The sequence below is a fragment of the Apteryx rowi genome, unplaced genomic scaffold (assembly GCF_003343035.1).
Source record: "Apteryx rowi isolate R43461 unplaced genomic scaffold, aptRow1 scaffold_198, whole genome shotgun sequence".
NCBI classification, from domain to species: Eukaryota; Metazoa; Chordata; class Aves; order Apterygiformes; family Apterygidae; genus Apteryx; species Apteryx rowi.
Genome location: NW_020448285.1, coordinates 34,305 through 54,959, shown reverse-complemented (window position 1 = coordinate 54,959; position 20,655 = coordinate 34,305). Strand labels below are relative to the sequence as shown.

At 37.5% G+C, this 20,655-nt stretch overlaps 1 protein-coding gene across 12 annotated transcripts in view; it reads right to left on the bottom strand.

Annotated features, from left to right (window-relative positions):
* PNPLA8 (patatin like phospholipase domain containing 8) overlaps nt 1–20,402 on the bottom strand; it is a 42,447-nt gene extending 22,045 nt beyond the window's left edge. For 6 of the 12 annotated variants that reach the window (XR_003253026.1, XR_003253027.1, XM_026063019.1 and 3 more), the window contains exons 1-8: nt 20,207–20,402; nt 17,973–19,185; nt 17,404–17,553; nt 16,019–16,170; nt 13,403–13,497; nt 6,751–6,922; nt 3,040–3,097; nt 95–289 (exon numbers count right to left, since the gene is read on the bottom strand). Coding sequence is in view for 10 of the 12 variants with exons in the window: in XM_026063019.1 (XP_025918804.1) it covers nt 95–289; nt 3,040–3,097; nt 6,751–6,922; nt 13,403–13,497; nt 16,019–16,170; nt 17,404–17,553; nt 17,973–19,097 (1,947 nt within the window). In the remaining 2 variants the exon portion in view is untranslated. Of the gene's footprint in view, nt 1–94; nt 290–3,039; nt 3,098–6,750; nt 6,923–13,402; nt 13,498–16,018; nt 16,171–17,403; nt 17,554–17,972; nt 19,186–19,784; nt 19,890–19,917; nt 20,165–20,206 lie in introns of those variants that run through there. The other 6 variants (XM_026063013.1, XM_026063010.1, XM_026063014.1 and 3 more) reach the window with 6 other exon arrangements.
* Nucleotides 20,403–20,655: the final 253 nt, after the last annotated feature.

The window sequence follows — 20,655 nt, the reverse complement described above, 5'->3', positions numbered from 1 at the left end:
CTGGCTTAGTTCCGATTCAGAAATTCATACAACTTTTTTTTTCCTCAGGTATAATGTTGGAAAATATTTATTAAAGGAGAAGATTTCAACTTACCTGATGAAGATCATTACCCAAAATATATTCCTGAAAGTAACCCGGTGCAGCTGATGATGCTCTAATGGCCTGCCATAGTTTATACTGACAGCCTCCAATATAATGAGACTTAACTCCAGGAAAGTGATTGTAGTTTCTAAAAACAAACGCTTTCAGTGGTGTCCCTCTGTTTACAATGGTGCTCACTGCAGCCACCTAGTAAAGTTAGGAGGAACAAATAGTTTCAGATTTGATAATGACAGATCTCCCACATTATGGGATTCAATTCATTCATTAAATCTGGAATCCTACTCAGATCATATTTTGTTCACTTTTATAATGCCTATTTAAATTGAAAAAAAGTAAAATATAAATTTTTAAAGCACAAAATGATAGCTTCAATTATTGCAGTGAAGAATAATCTATAAAAAGAGGAATGCATGTTTTCAAGTGCATCTGGGGAAGAGGACAAAGATTTAGTTCTGATTAAGGCTCACATGAAAATGAAGACTTCTGAAACCATGACAGGTGTAATCTGGTAATAAAACAATGCTTTTTTTATTATTATATTTCTCTGTAAACTGAATTTCATCCAAGTTCGCTAAGATATAGTCCACTGTATTTAATGTTATTCAGTAACAATTAAAAAAGTTTTACCACATCAGTGAATTTGTCCGTTATATAAAGCTCCTGTGGAGCTCATCACTGCTTCTTCCCTATCACCTTGAGTCACAGCTGCAAAGTTTTTAAGATACCTCCTTACAATGTTCTCCTAGGCCATAAAAAAAAATCAGAGAAGCTTAAACTAGACACAAACAGCACCCTGAATTCTTCTGATCTTAAGACTAAAAAACAGTACTTGTGGGAAGGAGGCTTACTCTGTTTTGTTTCTAAAACGGGAGAAGGGAGCAACTGGAAGAACATAAAGACTCAACTTTCTACCACCCTCCCACTGGCACCCCCAAGTACAACAGTCAGCAGAAAATGTCTTCGTTCTGAGACAGGAAACCCGACATTCTGAAGTACTCCCTAAAGAAACCACTATTTTTAACATTAAATTATTTCTACTGGCTATTCTGTTTCTATCAATATCTATCCACTGACATTTAAACAAAAATGGGGTGTCATCTATAAAATGAAAAAAACCTTTTACCTTTATGAAGCAGTCAAATGCAAATGCTGCAGAAAATATTAAAACAAGTTCTCCATATACATGATATTTGCTACACACATAACAATATCCTACATATTTTAATTAATCATTATTTCAAGCTCCTAAGGGCTTCAGAAAAAGTCTTAATTGATGTGAAAAGTGCACCAGAAATAAGCTTATGTGCAATTCTCACAAGTTAGTAACCAGCAATGTAACAATGGCATGAATTATATATGTTAGAAGGGTAAACTCAATTTATTTCTCCTAGAAAATAATTACTTATTGCAACCTCTCAGTTAAAGTCCCAAATAAGTATGAAAAGCTCTTCTCAAGGGGGAAGAGGGGAGGGAAAAAAAAAAAAGCAATTACAATCATAAAGGCTTTCTAGGCTTTTTTGTAAAGACACTGAAACATCTTTAATAAAAAGCCACGTATGTAATTCTAAGTGGAAAAGCCAAAACCATAATTCCATTAGACAAAAATGTATGAGTGCAAAAATCAGCATACTTTACAGATATAATCACATGGGGTGAGAGTACTTATAATGACAGCTGAGTGTAAGAATGTGCAAGACCTTTCAGTGATGATGCACCCTGCCTGGTTAGCACTGTTTAGAACAATACTCCTTAGCAGACAAGTGGGTGCTCTATTCTGTATTGTGTACGATTTTATACAGCAGCCTTTCTTTTTGTGAAATACTAAACAGCACTAGCAGCTGATGCTGCAATATCACTGTATTAATTTCCATTCTTCAACTACATAATTTTAAGTAAATCATTTAATTCATAGTAAGTCCATATTCATAAAAGAGAAAACAAAGTAAAACTGCAAATGAAAATGAGGAATGCACACACACACATGGTTTGTACTCCATTTGATGGAGGAAAAAGTTTTCTCATTCTGTCAAAAAGAGGGTCTGGTTCTAGCACTACTAAAAACAGTACGAAAAAAACCTTCGGAGAATTTAATAGAAAACTTATCACGTTAAGAGGCTTTTCTTTTTTTTTTTTTTTTTTTGTAATTCCCTTGTATGTTTCCACTTCATGATGAAGTCTAACTTGTAAAGTAATGAGCACCTTTTGGAAAGATCCACCTCTCAGTGAATTCAATAACAGCAGAGAACACAAAGCCGTGCATTTTATTTTGATTTTACTGTGCTCTGTTAGAGAGCCACCCCTGCCAGGACTACAAAGTGGTTATTGTGATTACTAGTTTCAACTCTATTTATATACACATTTTATTACTGAAGAACATGGAAGGAAGCCAAAGAGCCCAGTTCAAAGATAACTTCCAAGTCAACATAGGACAGCTTCTCTCTCAAAAAGTAACATGCCAGTCCAGCCTTTTCATGTCCTCATTTTAGATATGGAATAGGAATGCAGTCAGACAAGCATATGTTTCTATGTTTAGAAAAATGTAAATGTCTTCCATTTACTAGTAAAGCACTGAATATAGTGCTATGACACCAAAACACCTGTTAATTACAGATTGTTCTAAAACATGTGCTATTATATTTCTCTTCTTTCCTCACACTCCATCCTTCACCAAAAATAAAATCCCCTTGCTTTCTCATCTTTCACTCTCATGCTGCTGCTGTATATAACATCCCTCCGATTAATTGGTGCCTTTCAGATGATACAGAAAGTAGAGATCTTAAGGCCTGTGAATGCGACTGGAGAAAACTGGGTAATCTAGATAAAGGGAAGAGATACTCATTTTTCTCACTACACAATAACAGATCACAGCTGCCATGACAGGATTTCCAGATATCAAAGAAATTCTCCTATATAAAAAAAGCAAGCTCCACCCTTACCTTTGGACATTTGGAATTTCTTGCAGTTTCAATCAGAAGATTTGAGCCCATTTTTTCTCTACAAATGTAAAAAAATTGAAAATGTTCCATCAGTTTAGCATCATACAAATACAAAACAATTAAGTCAGTACAATACAAGCATTTTATCAACCCTAATTAAAATTTTGCATTTAAAAGAAAGAAACCTTGGATTTCATTTTAATGATCAGGTTTCTGCATTTGAGTTCAATGGACCAGTATCTCATACTTTCTAAACTATTGGAAATAAGTCTGAAAAAGTGATTGTGGTCTCGATTCAGCTACTCACTTAATCACATACTTGAGCAATCCTACTGATTTACAGTTAAATACTTCATGAGGAAAAAAAACAAAGCACTTAGTTACATTTAAGAATCTCAAAAACAGTATTCTTATCAAAAAGTTTTATAGTAATGAAAATTGCTCTCACAAACTGTTTCACCATTATGAGAACACATGCTAAGAACAGAACACACTATTCTGCATGATTTAGAAGAAAATGAAAGCATCTACATGTAATTTTCCATAACAATAATTCAACATGCATATAAACCCCCTTTTGAGGTGGAATTTTCTCACATGTATAGGTTATCATAAATCTCACAGCTATTAGATCAGAGAAACAACACCACTGATAAGAAATGTAATTTATCATCACATCAGCATTAGGGTCAGTATTCTAAGAACTGACTAGAAGGTAGCCCTCCTGCATAATGCAAGATATTGGAGGATACCAGCATAACAGCTAACAATCTCATCAGCACCTATTTCAACTTCAGTTTGCTTATGGTAAAGGTTTAAAAGTCTACAGAGGTACAGAGTAGGTGCTCATCCATAAAAATTCAAATAGGGTTTAATTTAAATAAATAAATTTAGCTCTAATATCAGCAAGCTTTTCCCCTGCCCTCATACACAGCCCACACAAACACATGTGGTGCATCCTCCTTATTCTGCAGTTTCCAGCGTTGCCACACATCCTAACTATGACAATTCCATCTGCTGCTGTTAAGAGATCATGCATCTACAGCTGCAACTATTGTGACAGTAGGTAGGAGCACTTCCACTGTTAAAAACAATGACTGTCCACCTAGTGAGGTCAGAAGATAGAAGATGATTTAAATACATTCAGGATTCCTGCCACTGTAGCAAGCATTTGGAGGTAGGACAGTTTACTGTTCCACTAACGGATATCTGTGCTAGAGGGACAGCTGCATAAGTGTGCTGGAGAGGGAGGAAGGAAGTGGGAAAACTTCTACTCCTATGATCAAAGGCCGCTGCTGACACAGTCCTTACATCAATAGCTCTGTTTTATTCAAATTTTGCCAATAAATGCATTAATTCCAATCTCACAGTAGCTAGCTAGAAGGGAAAGAGTGCCACCTGCATTCACTAATTATACAAGGAGACCAAAGCATACAAACCAATAAGCAGGAATAATCAGAAATGAAATATGAGATTAAGAGAGGTGAGATGCAACACTTATCTACTGACTTGCATCATTTTGATCTACTTCTTCCTAAATATCACACGCTAACTCCTTGGAGTTGCTCAAAATTTAACTTGATATGATCCTGAGCAGCCTGATCTAGTATTGAAGCTGCCCCTGCTTTGAGTGGGGAGCTTGGATCAGGTCACCTGTACAGGTCCCTTCCAACCTAAACTATTCATTGACCCTATGTTACACATTTTTCATCTCTAAACTACGGAGTGCAATATTAAAGCAACACTCATGTATGGCCATTAAAATATGATCTTTCTTGTAACCCAAGAAAGCACTGCATCTTCCATACTATGCATTTTTGATATTAATTCATAAAGGTGCACTTCCCATGACAAAAGATTAGCTAATTTTCTATTATACTATTGAAACAAGTAAAGAAACTATTTCTTTTTTTATGCGCAGTCTTATTTTCAGGTTCAATTTAATTTAATATCCATCACCTGAAAGAAAAATATACACTATTATTTGTCTCACAGTCTTTTTATTTATCCATCAGTAAGAGATGCCTGCCCTGCAGGAGTTAGGGTCAAACACTTAACTCCAACTCTGATTTTTTTTTTTTAAACTCAGTAATGTAACAGTTATTGAAAAACAATTACCCAGAAAGTTATATCGTGGGGAGATAATGCTATTCCATTTCTAGAAAATACTGTAAACACTGTCTATACTGCAGAACACAGGACAGTTTCCCAATATCTAAGTACAGCCCTAATACATTTTGACTCCCTCCATATTTGAAGACAGTATCTCTATTCCATTCCTCACCTTCCTGAGGCCAGCATATAGACCAAATGCCCACCAGTGCAGGCAACAGGGGCACCAGAACTGTAGCATACACTACAGACCACATCTTTCTCCATCTACCTGATGACTAAGACACATCCAAAGAAGGAAGCTCTTCCTGCAGAAAGAACTGACATTCACATCAGGTGATATAAAAGATACCCAAAATAAACTAAGGAGCAAAAGGAGTACTAAAAACAAACAAACAAAAACAAACAAACAAAAACCCTAAAGCATATCAGCAGACCTGCTTGAGAAAGCTTAGGGGGAAGTCTGGGAAATTGTGTTTGGCTTAGTAGTGAAAACTGGTAATGTGTCATATTTAAAATATCAGAAATAAGCTTGTCATTTCTAATAGAAACTACTTTTTTTTTTTTAAAGCAGCCTTTGCTCATAGTACATGCTTTCTGCTTTGATAATTTCATAATCATTTTATGACCAAACACCACTAAAAGCAGCAACCCTGACTCTGTGGTACACTTTCCCAGGTGTCAGCACAAACATTTGTGTAGTGCAGTATTGACACAACTAGGGAACTGGCTAAAACCCACCTAACTCACCTGGGGAGGGGAAATATTTCCCTACTTTTTCCTCTCCCATGCCTTCCCCTTCCCCAGCCCAACTCTAATCAGTTCTCTGACCTCATTTGCTAACGAACTACATCCACACTTCGGTTGCCACAAAGGAGGTGGTGTGGCACAAGGTTTGGAATGAGTAGGTTGTTTTAAGTTCTTTCAGTAGCAGCGCCAGCTTACACTGCTGCAGAAACTATACAATAGTTTGCTGGGAATTATAAACAATGGAACTATCTTAATATGAATGGAGATGAATAAAAGTAAGTAATAAAACTTATGATAAATAATTTCTTCCAGTGCTTTTTCTTAATTATCTACTAATGCACTTTTATACATATATATGAACAAATATATTTCATTGACAACTTTGACACAGTGGAAATAGTTTTTCAGTGCAATCATTCTAGCTCATTTCCCTTTTCAAAGGATGGGGTAATGTGCAAAATGCCTCATTAGTGCAACTAAGATCATAAATCCTGGTAGGGCATACCATTTAATTTCTTAACACATCTCCCATAAGGAAAAAAGGCACAGCAAGTGGCTAGTAAAATTTGTACTAGACCTATAATAAGTCAGATCAAGCAGAGCTGGAAAGCATACAGGCATATAATCATAAATTAGTGCACTAACCCTTACTTTATTCCTTGGAAACAGAAATCATTACATTGAAGTCTTTCAATATTTTGGCAAATATAAAAACAGTGAGCTATTTCAAAAGAATGAGAGCACATATTAATCCTTTTTATTTGTTTTAAGAATTTGTTTAACAGTGAAACATAACAAGACTGAAGACTCTCAGACATTAATAATAAATTTTTTCACCTTAATACTTACTTGAGCATTTTTTCCCAGATATTGCTATCATAAAAGGCATGGCTCCAACCCATTTTGACTGTTCCAACAATGACATTCTGCTTAAAAACATCTGATCCTAACTTGCGATACAGTTCTTCACATTCATCCAGAGGGATATGGAACAAACCCAGCATAAAAGCTAATATAGCCCCTGAAAAGAAATATTTTGAAAGTTAAAACATACCCTGAAATAACATTATAAAGATGGATTACCATTTAATATAATTCATAGGTTAGGAGAATATCTACTGTAAAAAGGGGAAGATCAAATGACACATATCACTAATTTCTTGTTCAGAGATCGCAAAGTATCTTTTAAGAGGGTGTATTCAAGATGGGGAGAGTTTACTTTCAAAGACAAAATTATGAAAGGTTGACCAATGGCATTATTTTACTTCACAGATTTCATCTTTGCAAAAAATATATATGGAAGATAGGAAATTAAATTCAATGCTTTATTTGGAAAGAGATGAGTAAGAGAAATCTAGGTCAGTTATATGCTGTCGTTTTAAAAAAAAATTTGGAGCATAATGTTATCTGGCAAACTCATTGAGTCAGTAAAGAAAAAAAATCTAGGAAAATTCTGAAAAAAGAAGGGAGTTCTGACTGTTTTGGAATACATTTATTTGCAATAATTCATAACAATTAGTCATTCATACATACTGCCATCTAGTGTGTGCCTATAAAAAGCATAGGCTAGTCATAGGAAAAAAACACAACAGTATCCGAAAAGCATGCTTGCAGAATACCATTGAACAGACTTTGGAAAATAACAATCAATGCATCACTTCAATTCTTAGGTATATTAGTATATTAAATTGGAATGGAAAACTTATACAAGCTTTAAATCTAATTGTCAAACACTGGGAAAACATGTAAATACAAGCATTATGAATAGTTAGGGCATAAGATTTTTCCAATTTGGAAATGAATATGATGTGTCCAATACATTTGAACAAAATAAATTTAAAAAGGAGTAAATACTTGAAATGGAGTAAGACTAAAACACACATACATAAATAAAATTACAGATGGATTTAAAGAAAATATGACTACCAAACTCCTCCTTTCCCCCAAACCACACTACCATAATAGCAGAATGTCACCATATTCACAGTATCAATTTTTTAAAATGTAATGCACATCCTTAATTTAACCTGGGCTTACTTGACACAAAGCTTTGTCAAGATAAACTTACTCACCTGTCAAATTACAAAATGCCTATGTTAAAAGACCAAGCATCTATCGGCAGCAAAACAGCTTTCCTGAATCACGCAAATCCTCCATTGCCTTCTTTTCCTCTTAACTCTCCAGCACCAACCCTATAACATCATGCATTTGTTATTTTGGTCAAAAGGTTTCAAAGCCAAAAGGCCAAAGTTCATACCAAGTGCAAGCTCATCTTCCCTTCACCTCCTAAGAAAGAGCATGTAAAACTGCAATCCTTTCAGCGCACAAGTGGCATTACATAATAATCGGAGGCAAGGTATATATTAAAAGGCTTTGCTGAAATTTGCTGGATTTCAAGCAAGACAGAAAAGCAAGGCCAAAATCAAAGATACAGACCAGCCTACATTAAATGGTCCAGTGAAAAAGTGTCTGATGCTTCTACCACATCCTGCTCTGTATCACAGATTTCTACACCCCAGCCAACACTTGACAGCCAACACTTCAGGGGGAAAAAAAAACAAAAATAAAACCTGAAAGGCTAAAAAACATATGTTAGAGAAGGTAGGGATACAGTTGGATAATAAGACCTGAGACAGACAAGAGGGTAACCTGAAAGAAAAAAGTATTCCTTCCTTATTCAGGACTGAAAAGGCTTCAGTTGAAGTACTGCATCTGGATGAGTGATGTTCTTCAAAAGAGGGTTGTGGACACATTAAAAAAAAAAAAAAAGCAGCCTCAGGAAAGCAAGGAGAGGTCTGGGAACAATCACAATCACAGGTCAAGGAAATATGTCTCTAAGGAAAGCCTGAGTAAACTGGGTATGACAAAAGCCTTTAAAAGCACAAGAGGCTGATGCAAAGAGAAAGGAAAGAATCTGTTGTCCATGTTCATGGCGGGAATAGAAAGAAACAGATTTGAATTGTAGCAGGAAGATTCACACTATATATTTGAAAAATTTTTCCAAATGTTAAGATAGCAGAACACTAGAACAGATTTCTGATAGGATTCAAAATCTTAGACAGACAATTGTCAGCAGTGAAACAGGCATAACTGATCCGACCCTGGGAAAAAGAGACAGCCTCCTAAGGTGACTCCCAGCTCTGTAATACCATGACTTGACTTTAATGAGTTTTCCTGAAAGAAATACTTCTTCAAAAGGGAAGGTGTTCAAAATGCATTGAAAAATTGGAAAGAAATCATGGAGGGAAAATTCATCAAGAGAAATGCCAACTTTGTTTCAGGAGGCTCCCAATCTGCAATTCACTGAAAGCAGGGAGAATACACTAGGGGAAACTATCCATATATTGTTCTTAACATCTTGAGGAGAATATTTTGGGATAATGTCCTTATCTTTCTAGCATCTTCTATTCTATAAAAACAAGATGCTGAGCTAGATGGAATGATCAGGCTGATACAGTACAGCAGTTCTTAAGACTTTTTTAGCTGAGTTAAGAAGGAAGAGTTTTACAACAGCTTGGGTATAGATTTCTGGAGCTCACTCTAATACATTTCAGAGATGGAATGCAACAGTGGGTACAGGAAGAAGTGTCATGGCATAGTCTTGAGGCTTGTTTGTTTGTTTTTTTTAATAAAGTATTTGGCCATGAAGTTTAAGTAGGTTGTGCCTCTCCTTGTTTACTTAACCAGCTCTGTCTCTACCTTGAGCTGCAGCCATCAGAACTTTTCCATTAGACGCTTTCTCAGGTGCTCCTTGAGATTCTGGACCATAGCTATTTTATTCATTTTCCAATCACGTAAATATTTGGGAAATGGTGGAGAAAGGTCTTAAATAGGTATTACAGAAAAACTGAAGCTATTAGCAAAGCAATTCTGGCACTCTTTCTTAGTCACAACACGGACAGGCAATCTAACACAATCACAAACTGTACATAGAGAACTTACATGCATCTAGTACCATCAAACTGTGCCAAACCACCAAATCCCCAGTCCACAACGTACTTCCAAAAGAAATACCATTAACTTATCATTGGGGCAGTGCTAAAGATGTCCTATAGCAAGACCTCTTTTCATTAAATTTGTCCTCTGCACTGCCACACATGGAAAAATAACTAACAACTTTAAGTAACTTTCAACAGTTAATCATTTAATCTACTCTCTCCACTGCCAATCTTAAAATTATCTTCTATTCTTTTATCATTCCTGAGTATGAGAGACTTGAGAAGCACACCAGTGATCTTGGATTAATTCTATGTATCGTCAAGGAGAATACACTCATGGAGCTATGAGGGGGCCAAGAAGCAGAGCAACAAGTGTCTAAGCATTCCTAGCAAAAAAAGTAACAAAAGTAATCCACTGTGAACTGAGAGAAGTCTCATCTCTAACAAATGCATGCACAGAGACTTCGCACACAGACTTCACACACATCCAAAACTGATGATTACAAAGACCAGTGCACTTCAGATGTCTTCACAGTAAAATGCACTGGAAAACAACAGGCTTGCAGAACCTTTCATCACAGTATGTCAATGACCAAATTCCTCATAGGAAGGATTTGAATGCCACTAGTTATTACATCAATATGGATATTTAGGAAAAAAGTGGCTTTTTGCAATTCTTGGAGCAGGCCAGCATATTTGAGAATGCAGTAGTATGTACTTTGCCTGATCACATGATCTTGATGCTATAAACTGCTCCCTGTGATCGAATCAAAAGCACACCATTATTGAGAAGTATCTTTTTGACTGATGTATTTGGAGATCACGTGAGCGTTAAAAAAAAAAACCCAAAACCCCAAAAAACAAAAAAACAAGCTACATCCACAGCTTCCCTGCAGATAAGATGTCCTCAGCAAGTTCAATGTTGTGTACATCTGTGAAAGCACATCATATTCTACAGAGATCAGTGATAATCACCCTCACTTACAGAATTCTCAGGCAGCTCAGTTGATGGGGCAATGGCACTTCCTCCTCTCAAAAGGTCTTGCTTTCATCCTTGGATTTTTGCTCAGAACAGGCACAAACTTAATACAGAATTCACATTAGCTTGATTCCCCATAAGAAAAAAATATTGAATATATATATATATTTTAACTCATCGGCCATCATTGCATTTCTCAGGCTTACAGATTCTCTGATGCTTCCACGTCCAAGAATCATGCTCACCAACAGCCTCATGACCTAAATATGCAGAGCCCACTACAGCAATCTTTGTGTGACTGCCCCTGTTTGCTCCCCATGACCACCAGTGAAGAGAAGTACAGAGAAGCTAACTACAAGGACAGACTCTGTGATGTTGAAATCGTTACAAACTGATTATTTCTAAATTTCAAAGGAAGAATGGCTAAAGGATAATAAAAGATAAGAATAGCACAGCACAAAGAACTGTAATATCCAAAAGACATTCCTCCAATCCTTTAATACACCACTCTTGTAAACTACCACTCATCACACTGCTAGCTTCTACGAAACCCATTGCTATCTTCTCCCATACAGAATCTAATGTATTGTCAACACAAACTATAATGGAAAAGTGCACTGCTAGCACGAGCTGACAGTTACGTACAACCTTTCCCAGCTATGTACTGTCACCTGCTGTAAGTTCAACTAGTGCAGACAAAAGCTTGCTAGGGTAAACAAAGCTTAAGAGAACTTAGGGAGACATTAAAAGAACATGTTAAGTATTCATTAGCAGTTACAAAAAACAAAAGCTGGTGAGAAGAATGAAGTCAGTTCTAATCAGAGTACTGAGCGCAAACTGAGTAAGAACACTGGTTCTATCAAAGATTAAAAAAAAAATCTTAATCATGATTGAAGGAAACATTAGAAAAGTGTTTTGTTAGTGAAATTATCTTCCAAAAGAAACAATGCCTCACTGCTAAAATAATTTACATACAAATTCTTTGGAGACTCTTAAGAATGTAAAGCACAGAACCACACCGCACTCACAAATGAATTCTGTCTAGTAGACCTAAACATTCTCTCCTTCCCTACAATTTTGAATCTACTAAGTAGATCTTTGGAAACACAGACTGCAGTATAACTACCCGTGGTGATCCCATGTTTAAAGTATTTCAGAATTTAAAATTGTATTTGAAGATAAGTTTAGTGCAGAAAAAGTGGAGAAGGTGCGTTTCTAAAGGAAACTGAACTGCTGAACTACAGCATACTTCTTATGCTATATATCAGTATTATGCTGCTACTGGTCTGGCATCATCTCCAAAAGACATTAATCATTATGGCCTTTCTAAAAGAAACTTACACTTTGGAGCTTCCGCCTTCTGAACGAGAAGTAACTTATCAGTGAATCAGAGTAATTAAGGTTGGGAGGAGCCTCTAGAGGTCATCTAGTCCCAAATTCCTGTTCAAACAGGTTCAATTAGAGCAGGTTGCTCAGGACCTCATTCAGCTGAGTTTTGAATCTCCACAGATGGGGATTTGAAACCCAGTGTGGGCAACCTCTCCCAGTGTTTGACCATCCTCACAATGAAAACATTTCCTTATGGCTAATTTCCCTCATTTCAACTTGTGTCTGTTGGCTTTTCTCCTACTACTGCGCATCTTCAAGAAGAGTCTGGCTCCACCTTCTCCGCATTTTCACATTAGAAACAGCAATAAGGTCTCTGCTTAGCCTTTTCTTCTTAAGGCTGAACAAACCCAGTTCTCTCACCCTCTCCTCATGTCACGTCCTTCAATCCCCTGACCATCTTGGTGGTCCTCTGCCAGACTTGCTCAGTATGTCGACGTCTGTCTTGTACTGGGGAGCCAAAACCGGATGTACAAGGGTCAAGTAGAGGGTCCTCAATGTGTTGGGTATATTCTTGTTAATACAAGCCAGTATGTGGTCAGCTTTCTTTGCTACAAGAGCACACTGCTGACTCATGTTCAGCTTGCTCCAGCAGGACCAGGTCTTTTTCTGCAAAGCTAATTTCTAGCTAATCAGCCTCCAGCCTGTACTTTTAGATAAGGTTATTCCACCCCAGATGGAGGACTTTGTATTTGGCTCTGTCAAACCTCACACGGTTTCTGTCAAGCCATTTCTCCAGCCTCTGAATAAAGGCCCTCCAGTGTATTGACCACTCTCCCTAATCTGGTATCATCCATGATCTTGCTAAAAGTGCAATCTGTCCTGGTGTTTAGGTCATTAATAAAGACTTTAAACACTACTGGTCCAGTATCAATCCCTGAGGAACGTTACCTTATTTTTCTGGAAAGCCCCAGAAATATCTAACATCTTTGCCTCTGTCTGCACAATGAGGCTTTCATATTCACTGAAAAATGACAAATCAGTTTGCCATTTTAATTAAAAGCAACAATTACATCACGAATCACCCTAAGCTTTTACTTGGATGAAGAAAAAAGAAAGCCTTTAGAAATCACACCTGTACTTTCCCAGCTTACACTCAAAGGTGGAAACCTGGCAAATCCTTCAAAATCTACATCTATCTTCAGATGTTCTTTTACCATATTCATAGCAAAATTCCAACGTGTGGATTAAGAATTACCTGTGCTTACACCACAAATGTAGTCAAAAAGATGATGAACAGGCTTTCCAGTAAGTTCTTCTAGTTTCCGTAGAGTCTGAAGTGCAACTAAACCCCTGGAATATGAAAACATAACTTCATACACAGTGGTAGTTTTATCTTATGTAGCTCTAATTAAGTCACTTTTGCTTAATTATAATTAATTATAACTAATAACTACAACTGTAAGAATCCTCCTGAACACTTCAGGGAACAAAGGAGCAATTAGCAATGAAAAGATGTGTATTAAATATAAATGTCAGGCATGCTAGAAGAAGTACAATTCAATTTTGGTACTCAACAGCTACAACTATATTGTTTTGCAGCACAGCCTGAGGAATGTTCTCCTTCAGGGAATGCAGACTCAGGATCAATTCGTGCTGCATCCACACTACATAGCACTTAGCCCTCACTCTTTGCAGATCCACACAGTGCCCCTTGCAACATAAAGGCAATTATCTTCTTGTATGTGTTTTTCCACATCAATTCAATTTGTCTGAAATAACAGGAGAGATATGTTCCAGCCCATGACTTGTGCTTCTATAGCACGAAATTGAGAGTATCTGTCGCATGCCCGGAGGCATGATGTGAGGGCATGCAAGGGTGCAAACTCTGCTGGAAGAGCACTGGAGGACTGTGTATGGCAGAAGGAGTGCCAAAGCAAGTGCCATCTTGCCAATACTTTCCGCTGAGAAGGGCCTCTCATGCATACTATCCCCCAAATCTGTTGAGGCTTGGGCTAGTTGAAAAGCTAGTCAACCCAGTCCAAAACTATAACCATCTGAAAGCTATCAATTAAGTAGCACAATAATCAGTGGCCAGTGCTCAGGCTCACTCTCTGGACTTGCTTCATTTGGTGGTACAGATGTAGCTATTGCTTTCAAAACATAACATGTCCTAATGAAGACAACTGGAACCCCAAAAATCCATAATGACTTTTTCAAGATACTGTTCTGTAAAACATACTACAAAGAACACTCCTCCATTGACAAGGAGGCACATAGGAAAAAGGAAGGGTTCTGTATTTATAGTATCATAAAACTAATATGAATATTAATAATCAAGCGTGTATCACCAAGCTGTCTTCATATTTTATTGGAACAGTATCTTTACATTCAAAAGTATAGAATACTTCTCTTAGAATAAATTTGAACTTGGATATTTTTCATAAATACTTAAATTTAAAATATTTTAATAATAATTGTACATTGCATTAGACAATAGTCCCATATTTTCAAATATTCGTGTTTAGCACAAACACCAAATTTACAAAAAAGTCATTCTAATTAAAATATGAACACCGTACATATGAAGGCAACTATTTCACACATCTGTTAGCAAAATGTTAATATAAAAGAAGGCAAATTGCAAAAAAGTCCTTATGATGTCACTCCCCTAGAAATCTAATAAAATAATTAAAGCATTTTATTTATATGTAGGCAATTATTGAAAACTAAACTAATGAACACGCATTATAGTTCCTCTAACACAGACAATAATGTGATCAACTACATTTGCTCAAGGCTGAAACTTAATTTTACAGCTCTTATGTAATGCAGTACTAAATGAAGCATGTGACTGAAAACATCCACAGTATCATGCTGTTATCTGCAAAGAATTCATCTTTCTACTTGCTCAAAACTGTATTTTACACTGACCTTTTAATCTCCAGTTTCAAAGGTGACGACTTTTGGAAAATATCAACAAAAATAACTTTGAAGTTGTAACACAATTATTCCTAAATGAGGACAAGTAATTTTGCTGTGAGTAAATAAATACCATGGAGAAACAAGAAGCTTGTAAAACTGTTTTTGACACAGTTTTGCAACTTTGTATTTCGTTTCCTATCAATAAACATTTGTGAATCAGTACATAATTGCAAAGAAAATTTCTTCAAAAATGCTTGAACACACAGCTTTTTGTAAACATCAGGCTTAAATTTAAACCAACATGCTTTTGGTACTACTCTTTGCAAACTGTGGTAGATGCATAAACTCATGCAAAACTAGAGCCCAAGTAACTAAGGACATTTGGGGGTGTGTGTGTGTGTGTGTATATGTATTCAAGAGAAAAAAAAAAAGCTAGTTGTAGGAGAAGAAATATCAATCAAGAGTACTGGTAGATAGCTTTTGCCACTAGCCTGTTCATTTTTTCATGTGAGGCTAGTGCTGCTAAGGCAGGTCACCCTCCAGAAAGATGTAAGAAACATTTTTGTATTATTAGGTGAATACAATCATAAAAGTATAAACTTATTCTAGCATTTCATACCAGTTTTGGATTTCTGAGATCAGTATGAGCAGTCTGATCCAAATAACCATTTAATTTATTTCCAAAGAAGAAATAGCCAATCCAAGAAGTACTTATGCATAGTTAACCTTAAATAGATAAATTATTTCCATGATGCATGGATGCTTAAGCACAAACACATACAAAAATAAGTATCCATGACTTGCCTACTCATCTGCAATAGAACTGTAAATCATAAATTGCAGGCTTAGACACAAAATTATTGAAGAGAAACTGAAATTTTATTAGGAGTTACAGTATCAGAAAGTCTAGAACAAAAACCAAAAGAAAAAAAATACCCCAAAGTTTTACCTTGTTCCTCCTCCATCAATAGCGAGGACTCGAATTCCCCAGCCTTTCACAGGGTCTGTATATCCAATTATAGCTAAAGCCTCTCTAACAGCAGCCTGAAGACTTTCATCATTTGCCTGTCTCAGGCGCAGTAGGCATGGAATTAATTTTTCCTATAGTTGAAATGAAAAGTCTTTGTAATTATTCAAAGGTTTATACCAAAAGAATCCAAATCTGAATTTACTGGTTTGGCATTTAAGTGTAAATGTAACATATTAGTTAAAGTCCAAAAAAACCCCTTTTAAAATGTATATTTACTATCTCTATTTTGAACACAAAAAGGAAAGAAAGGACTTCAATATTATGTAGTTCTTCCCTGCTCTTATATCAGAATTAAACAATCAAGGTGAAATTTAAATCTTTCTAAAGCAGTTATAAAAACTATACTTACCAGCAGTTTAGTTTCATTAACATTAATTTGTTACATTGGCCAAATATCAACTCTAATATTAAGTATAATGAGTACTGCTAGAAGCCTAGACTTTGCTGAATAAGTATCACACTGTTTTAAAATAAGTGCCTTCAAAGTACATTAATATTATAACAAAATGAAAATAAAAATTTTTCCTCACACTAAATAATTTATAAATTTACAATTACTCTCATAAAAGCATTCAAAAGATTGTAATCAAGATGGAAGTAGTGAGTATGTTCTTTCATAATAAAATAATTCTTAAGAATTATTCACGGGCATGCCAAACCATAACCCTGCCAGGACAATTCATCTGGCCCGCACTCAGTTCCCAAAGATCTCTTCCAGCAATGCTGCAACCCACATCATGCATCCGTCACCTCATATAGAAAAAGACTTGGGATTGACAAATACTGGGATTCGGCTAGTACTGCTAGAATAATCTATTGCCCACCTCCTGTCCTCTCACTGCATGTAGGAAAGAGAACGTGTAGGACTAGATTACATTAACTTATTTGATGATTAGTCTCCACTCCTGTTCTTTCTCTTCAAAGGGAGCACGCAAAGAAGCATCAAGACTATTGTGCATATGTAGATCACTGTACTGTACATTCCGATCTGGTCTGGTCACTGGCGAGAGAGGACACAGCGTATGACCTTTGTCTATCACTAGGATAAGCTATATTACCTATCCACATGGCAATGCTGTATGCTTCTAAATTTAATATAGCAATCTTAAGAGTCCTAAGCTACTGATAATTTACATGTAGATCTGCTTGAACCAGCTAAAAAAGTAGCTATAAAAAAAATTGTAATCTTTACAAGTAGAAAATATGGCAAGTCACAAAAGAACAAAATTAAAATTTCACATCGTTCTATAACAATTTTTCTATCAAGTACTTATTGCTTGTCCAAGCATAATAATTATTTGCACCTTAATTGCAACGCCTCTGCTCTCTGGAAATTCCAGAAGATGGTAAGTCAGTTCTTCAACCCTGCTGATACAGACTCTTCGGTTAGAGGATCTTCGTAGGGCTTGAACTAAAGCCCGAGTCCTATTATCAATACTCACTCTCGCAATAATCTAAAAAAAGATATACAGAGAACATAAAAACCACTCCAATAATACACACAAAATTGTCAAGACTAATTCCAAAGGGTTATTTTAAGAATTCTCAGAAGTAATGGACAGCATGTTTTACTAGAGGTCTGTTACAGGCTCCAAATTAGGGTGTCTTAAACGTAAGCACCCACCTCTTTGATTGTTTGTTTACTAGGAAATAAATAAATCAGGCTCACAGCAACAATACACCAAATCTAGCTCCAGTATTTCCACTTGAAATAGATATGCTCTTTCATAGTCCAAATATTACAATTTCAGAGTTGCACTGAAAACATAAAATTACTATAGCAGCTAAAACATATATGTATACACATATACACACACACACACACATATATATATATATATATATAAAATAAAAACACTAAGCAAAGACCTGCCTTTTCTCTCTGAAGAGACAGTCGCTTTTCCTTCTCTTCTGCAGTTTTAGTCTCACTTGTTTGGTCCTCCTTGTCCTTCTCAGACACTTCTTGTTCTAGCTGTTTACTCTTCACTTCTGAAACAACTTTTGCATCAGATCTTAACTTGGGAACCAGCCCACCAATGTAGCTGTCTACAAAAGCTTGTACACTATTACTGGGATATGAAAGGAAGTTTGCAATACTTTTTTTAGTGGAAGCTGGAAGAGCAGCATTTGTCTTTTCAGCACCCAGAGTCTCTGCTTCAGGAACTAAAGTAGCTGCTGAATTCACCCTATTTTCTTCACTCATTACAGTATTTTCTGGTGAGTCAAGCTTATCCCTCACTTCACTTTCAGAATCCCGTAATAAAGCATTCCTTTTTTTCTCTTGATTCATAACAGAATTATTACTAAAGTACCAGTTGATATGGTCTGCTACAAAGCTGTAAGTCTCTCCAAAATTTGTAGAGAAGTAGCTTACATGAAACAGGTGGCTTTTAGCATATGTTGAATCTTCTGGAGTATCTTGGTTAATACCACTTGAACTTATCAATGCAGTCTCCAAGTTTTCTTCTTCATGAGTGAACTTCTTGGCAGCTAGGCCACTGTTGCAATCTTCTTGAGTTCTGGCATCTGTGACTTGTTTACCATTTTCTAGATTTGCCTTGAGGTTAATTTCATTTGCATTACTTTTAGTTGTTTTTCCCAGAGTACCCGAGTGTGGCTTTAATCGAGCTATCCGTGAAACCAGTTCACTGTGAGTGCCAGACACTGCCTTTGAAACAGATTCTATAGTACTCTTGATTCGTGACATGCGATTGTTCACTTTTGTAAGTCCTTTGGAAGAAGAAGTTAAAAGTTTAGAAACTCTCTCATACAAAGGGTCATGGCTGTAAATGTGTTTGTTACACCAAAGTGTTCTACTTCTGGCCCATTTACACTGAGGCTTGTTTGTATGAAAAACTCTAAGATGAATGGCATGATTTATCCTCCAGGAGAGTTTAGATCTATACAAATATAGGTATTTATTTCTTTGCTTCCACCAAAGACTTCTTGGGTTAATCACAAAGCACAAATATGCATCTAAAGTTAAATAAACTGTCATTACTTATAAATAATTACACTTCCAATGTGTCGGTCTACTTCATTCCAGAAAATATAATTCAAAAATAAGTCTCATATCATGGTGTTACCTGAAATAGAAAAAAAGGGAAACGAAACAAAAATGGTAACAAGTTAAACTAAAATCTAGAAGTTGTTCAAAACAGATGCAACTTCTTTATCATTCTATTAAAGGCAGAAAACATTCAAATCAAAAAGTCCCATGGGGAAACCTACTGCTCAGGACATTTGGTAATATCATCCTAACATGTCAGTTTAAGTCCATCTTGTGCAATATGCAACACCTGTTAAAAGCACATAGTGGCATACAGAAAATTCCTAGCTAGTTTTTCTAATAAGCAGAAAACTCTCTCTTTGACAAGTTATCTCATGCAAATAGACCAAATTTCAAATGAAACTGAAACTGTATTACTACTCCATTAAAAAACTCCTCCCGGGGAGGAAGTGCACCCATTCTTTGAACAAAACTTCAGCAGAAGCCACAAATGAGTTCATTGCAATCTCTCCGTCCTAAGAACTAAGGGTAGTACAGTCTTAAAATTTTTTCTTATAAATAATCCTAACTCCACATGAAAAATACAGACATTTCTAGGGTGTGACTGAGTAACCTTAACATTATACAAGAGCTGCACAGAAACCTCAAGAGCAAGTTGATTTATCCATTATTTACCTAAATGACCAAACTCAGACCTTAGACCTCTCCTGTGAAAAGTGCCACAAGAGGTCAGGACAAGATCCGCGGCAGCTGAAGCCGAAGTAAAAGCACAGGCGAAATAACTGCGGGCGGACGTTTCGCTACTTACTGTTTCCTCAATGGCAGCCTGAACTTAAGCTGTTTCTGCTCCAAACCACCTAGTCCTTCTACCTCGGTCACACCGGTCCAACCGGGCTCTAACCTACCTCTACGGGACGAGCCGGGCTGAAATATATATACGCACAGGCCCTCTGTTCCGGGATGGGGAGCACCTGTTTGTACCCTGGGCCGTTTCGCAGAAGCGATTTCGAGAGCAGCCGCGGGACCGGGGAGCCGGGCCCCGCCGCGCCTCCCGCCGGCCCACCCCGGCCCACCCCGCCGGCGGCGGCGGCGGCTACCTGCCAGGAACGGCTCCCGCCTTCCCCGCTCCCGCAGCCGGGCCCCGGGCAGGCCTGCCGCCCTCGCCAGCAGGGGCGACGCCGCTACAGCTGCCCCCCCCGCGGAGCGGGACCGAGGGCGGCAGCACCACAACAACGGCCGCGGCCACACCGCGCGCAGCAGGAAGCTGGGCCGCGCCTCTGCGCATGCGCCCCGCGCGGCACGCCGGAAACAGCTGAGGCGGACGCAGCCTCGCCGGCCGCCAGGGGCGGTGTGGGGAGGGGGGAACGTGACGTCCGGTGACGCATCCGCTTGGAGGTCCAGGGGGAGGGGCTGGGCGGGGCAAGGTCGTGGCGGTGGCAGCGGGCGGGGAGGGCAGGAGGGGACGTGCAGGGCAGCACGCGGGGGGCGGGGCGGGGCGGCACGCGGGGGGCGGTTGCGGCTCTGTGCCCGGCTGGTGACGCGGGCG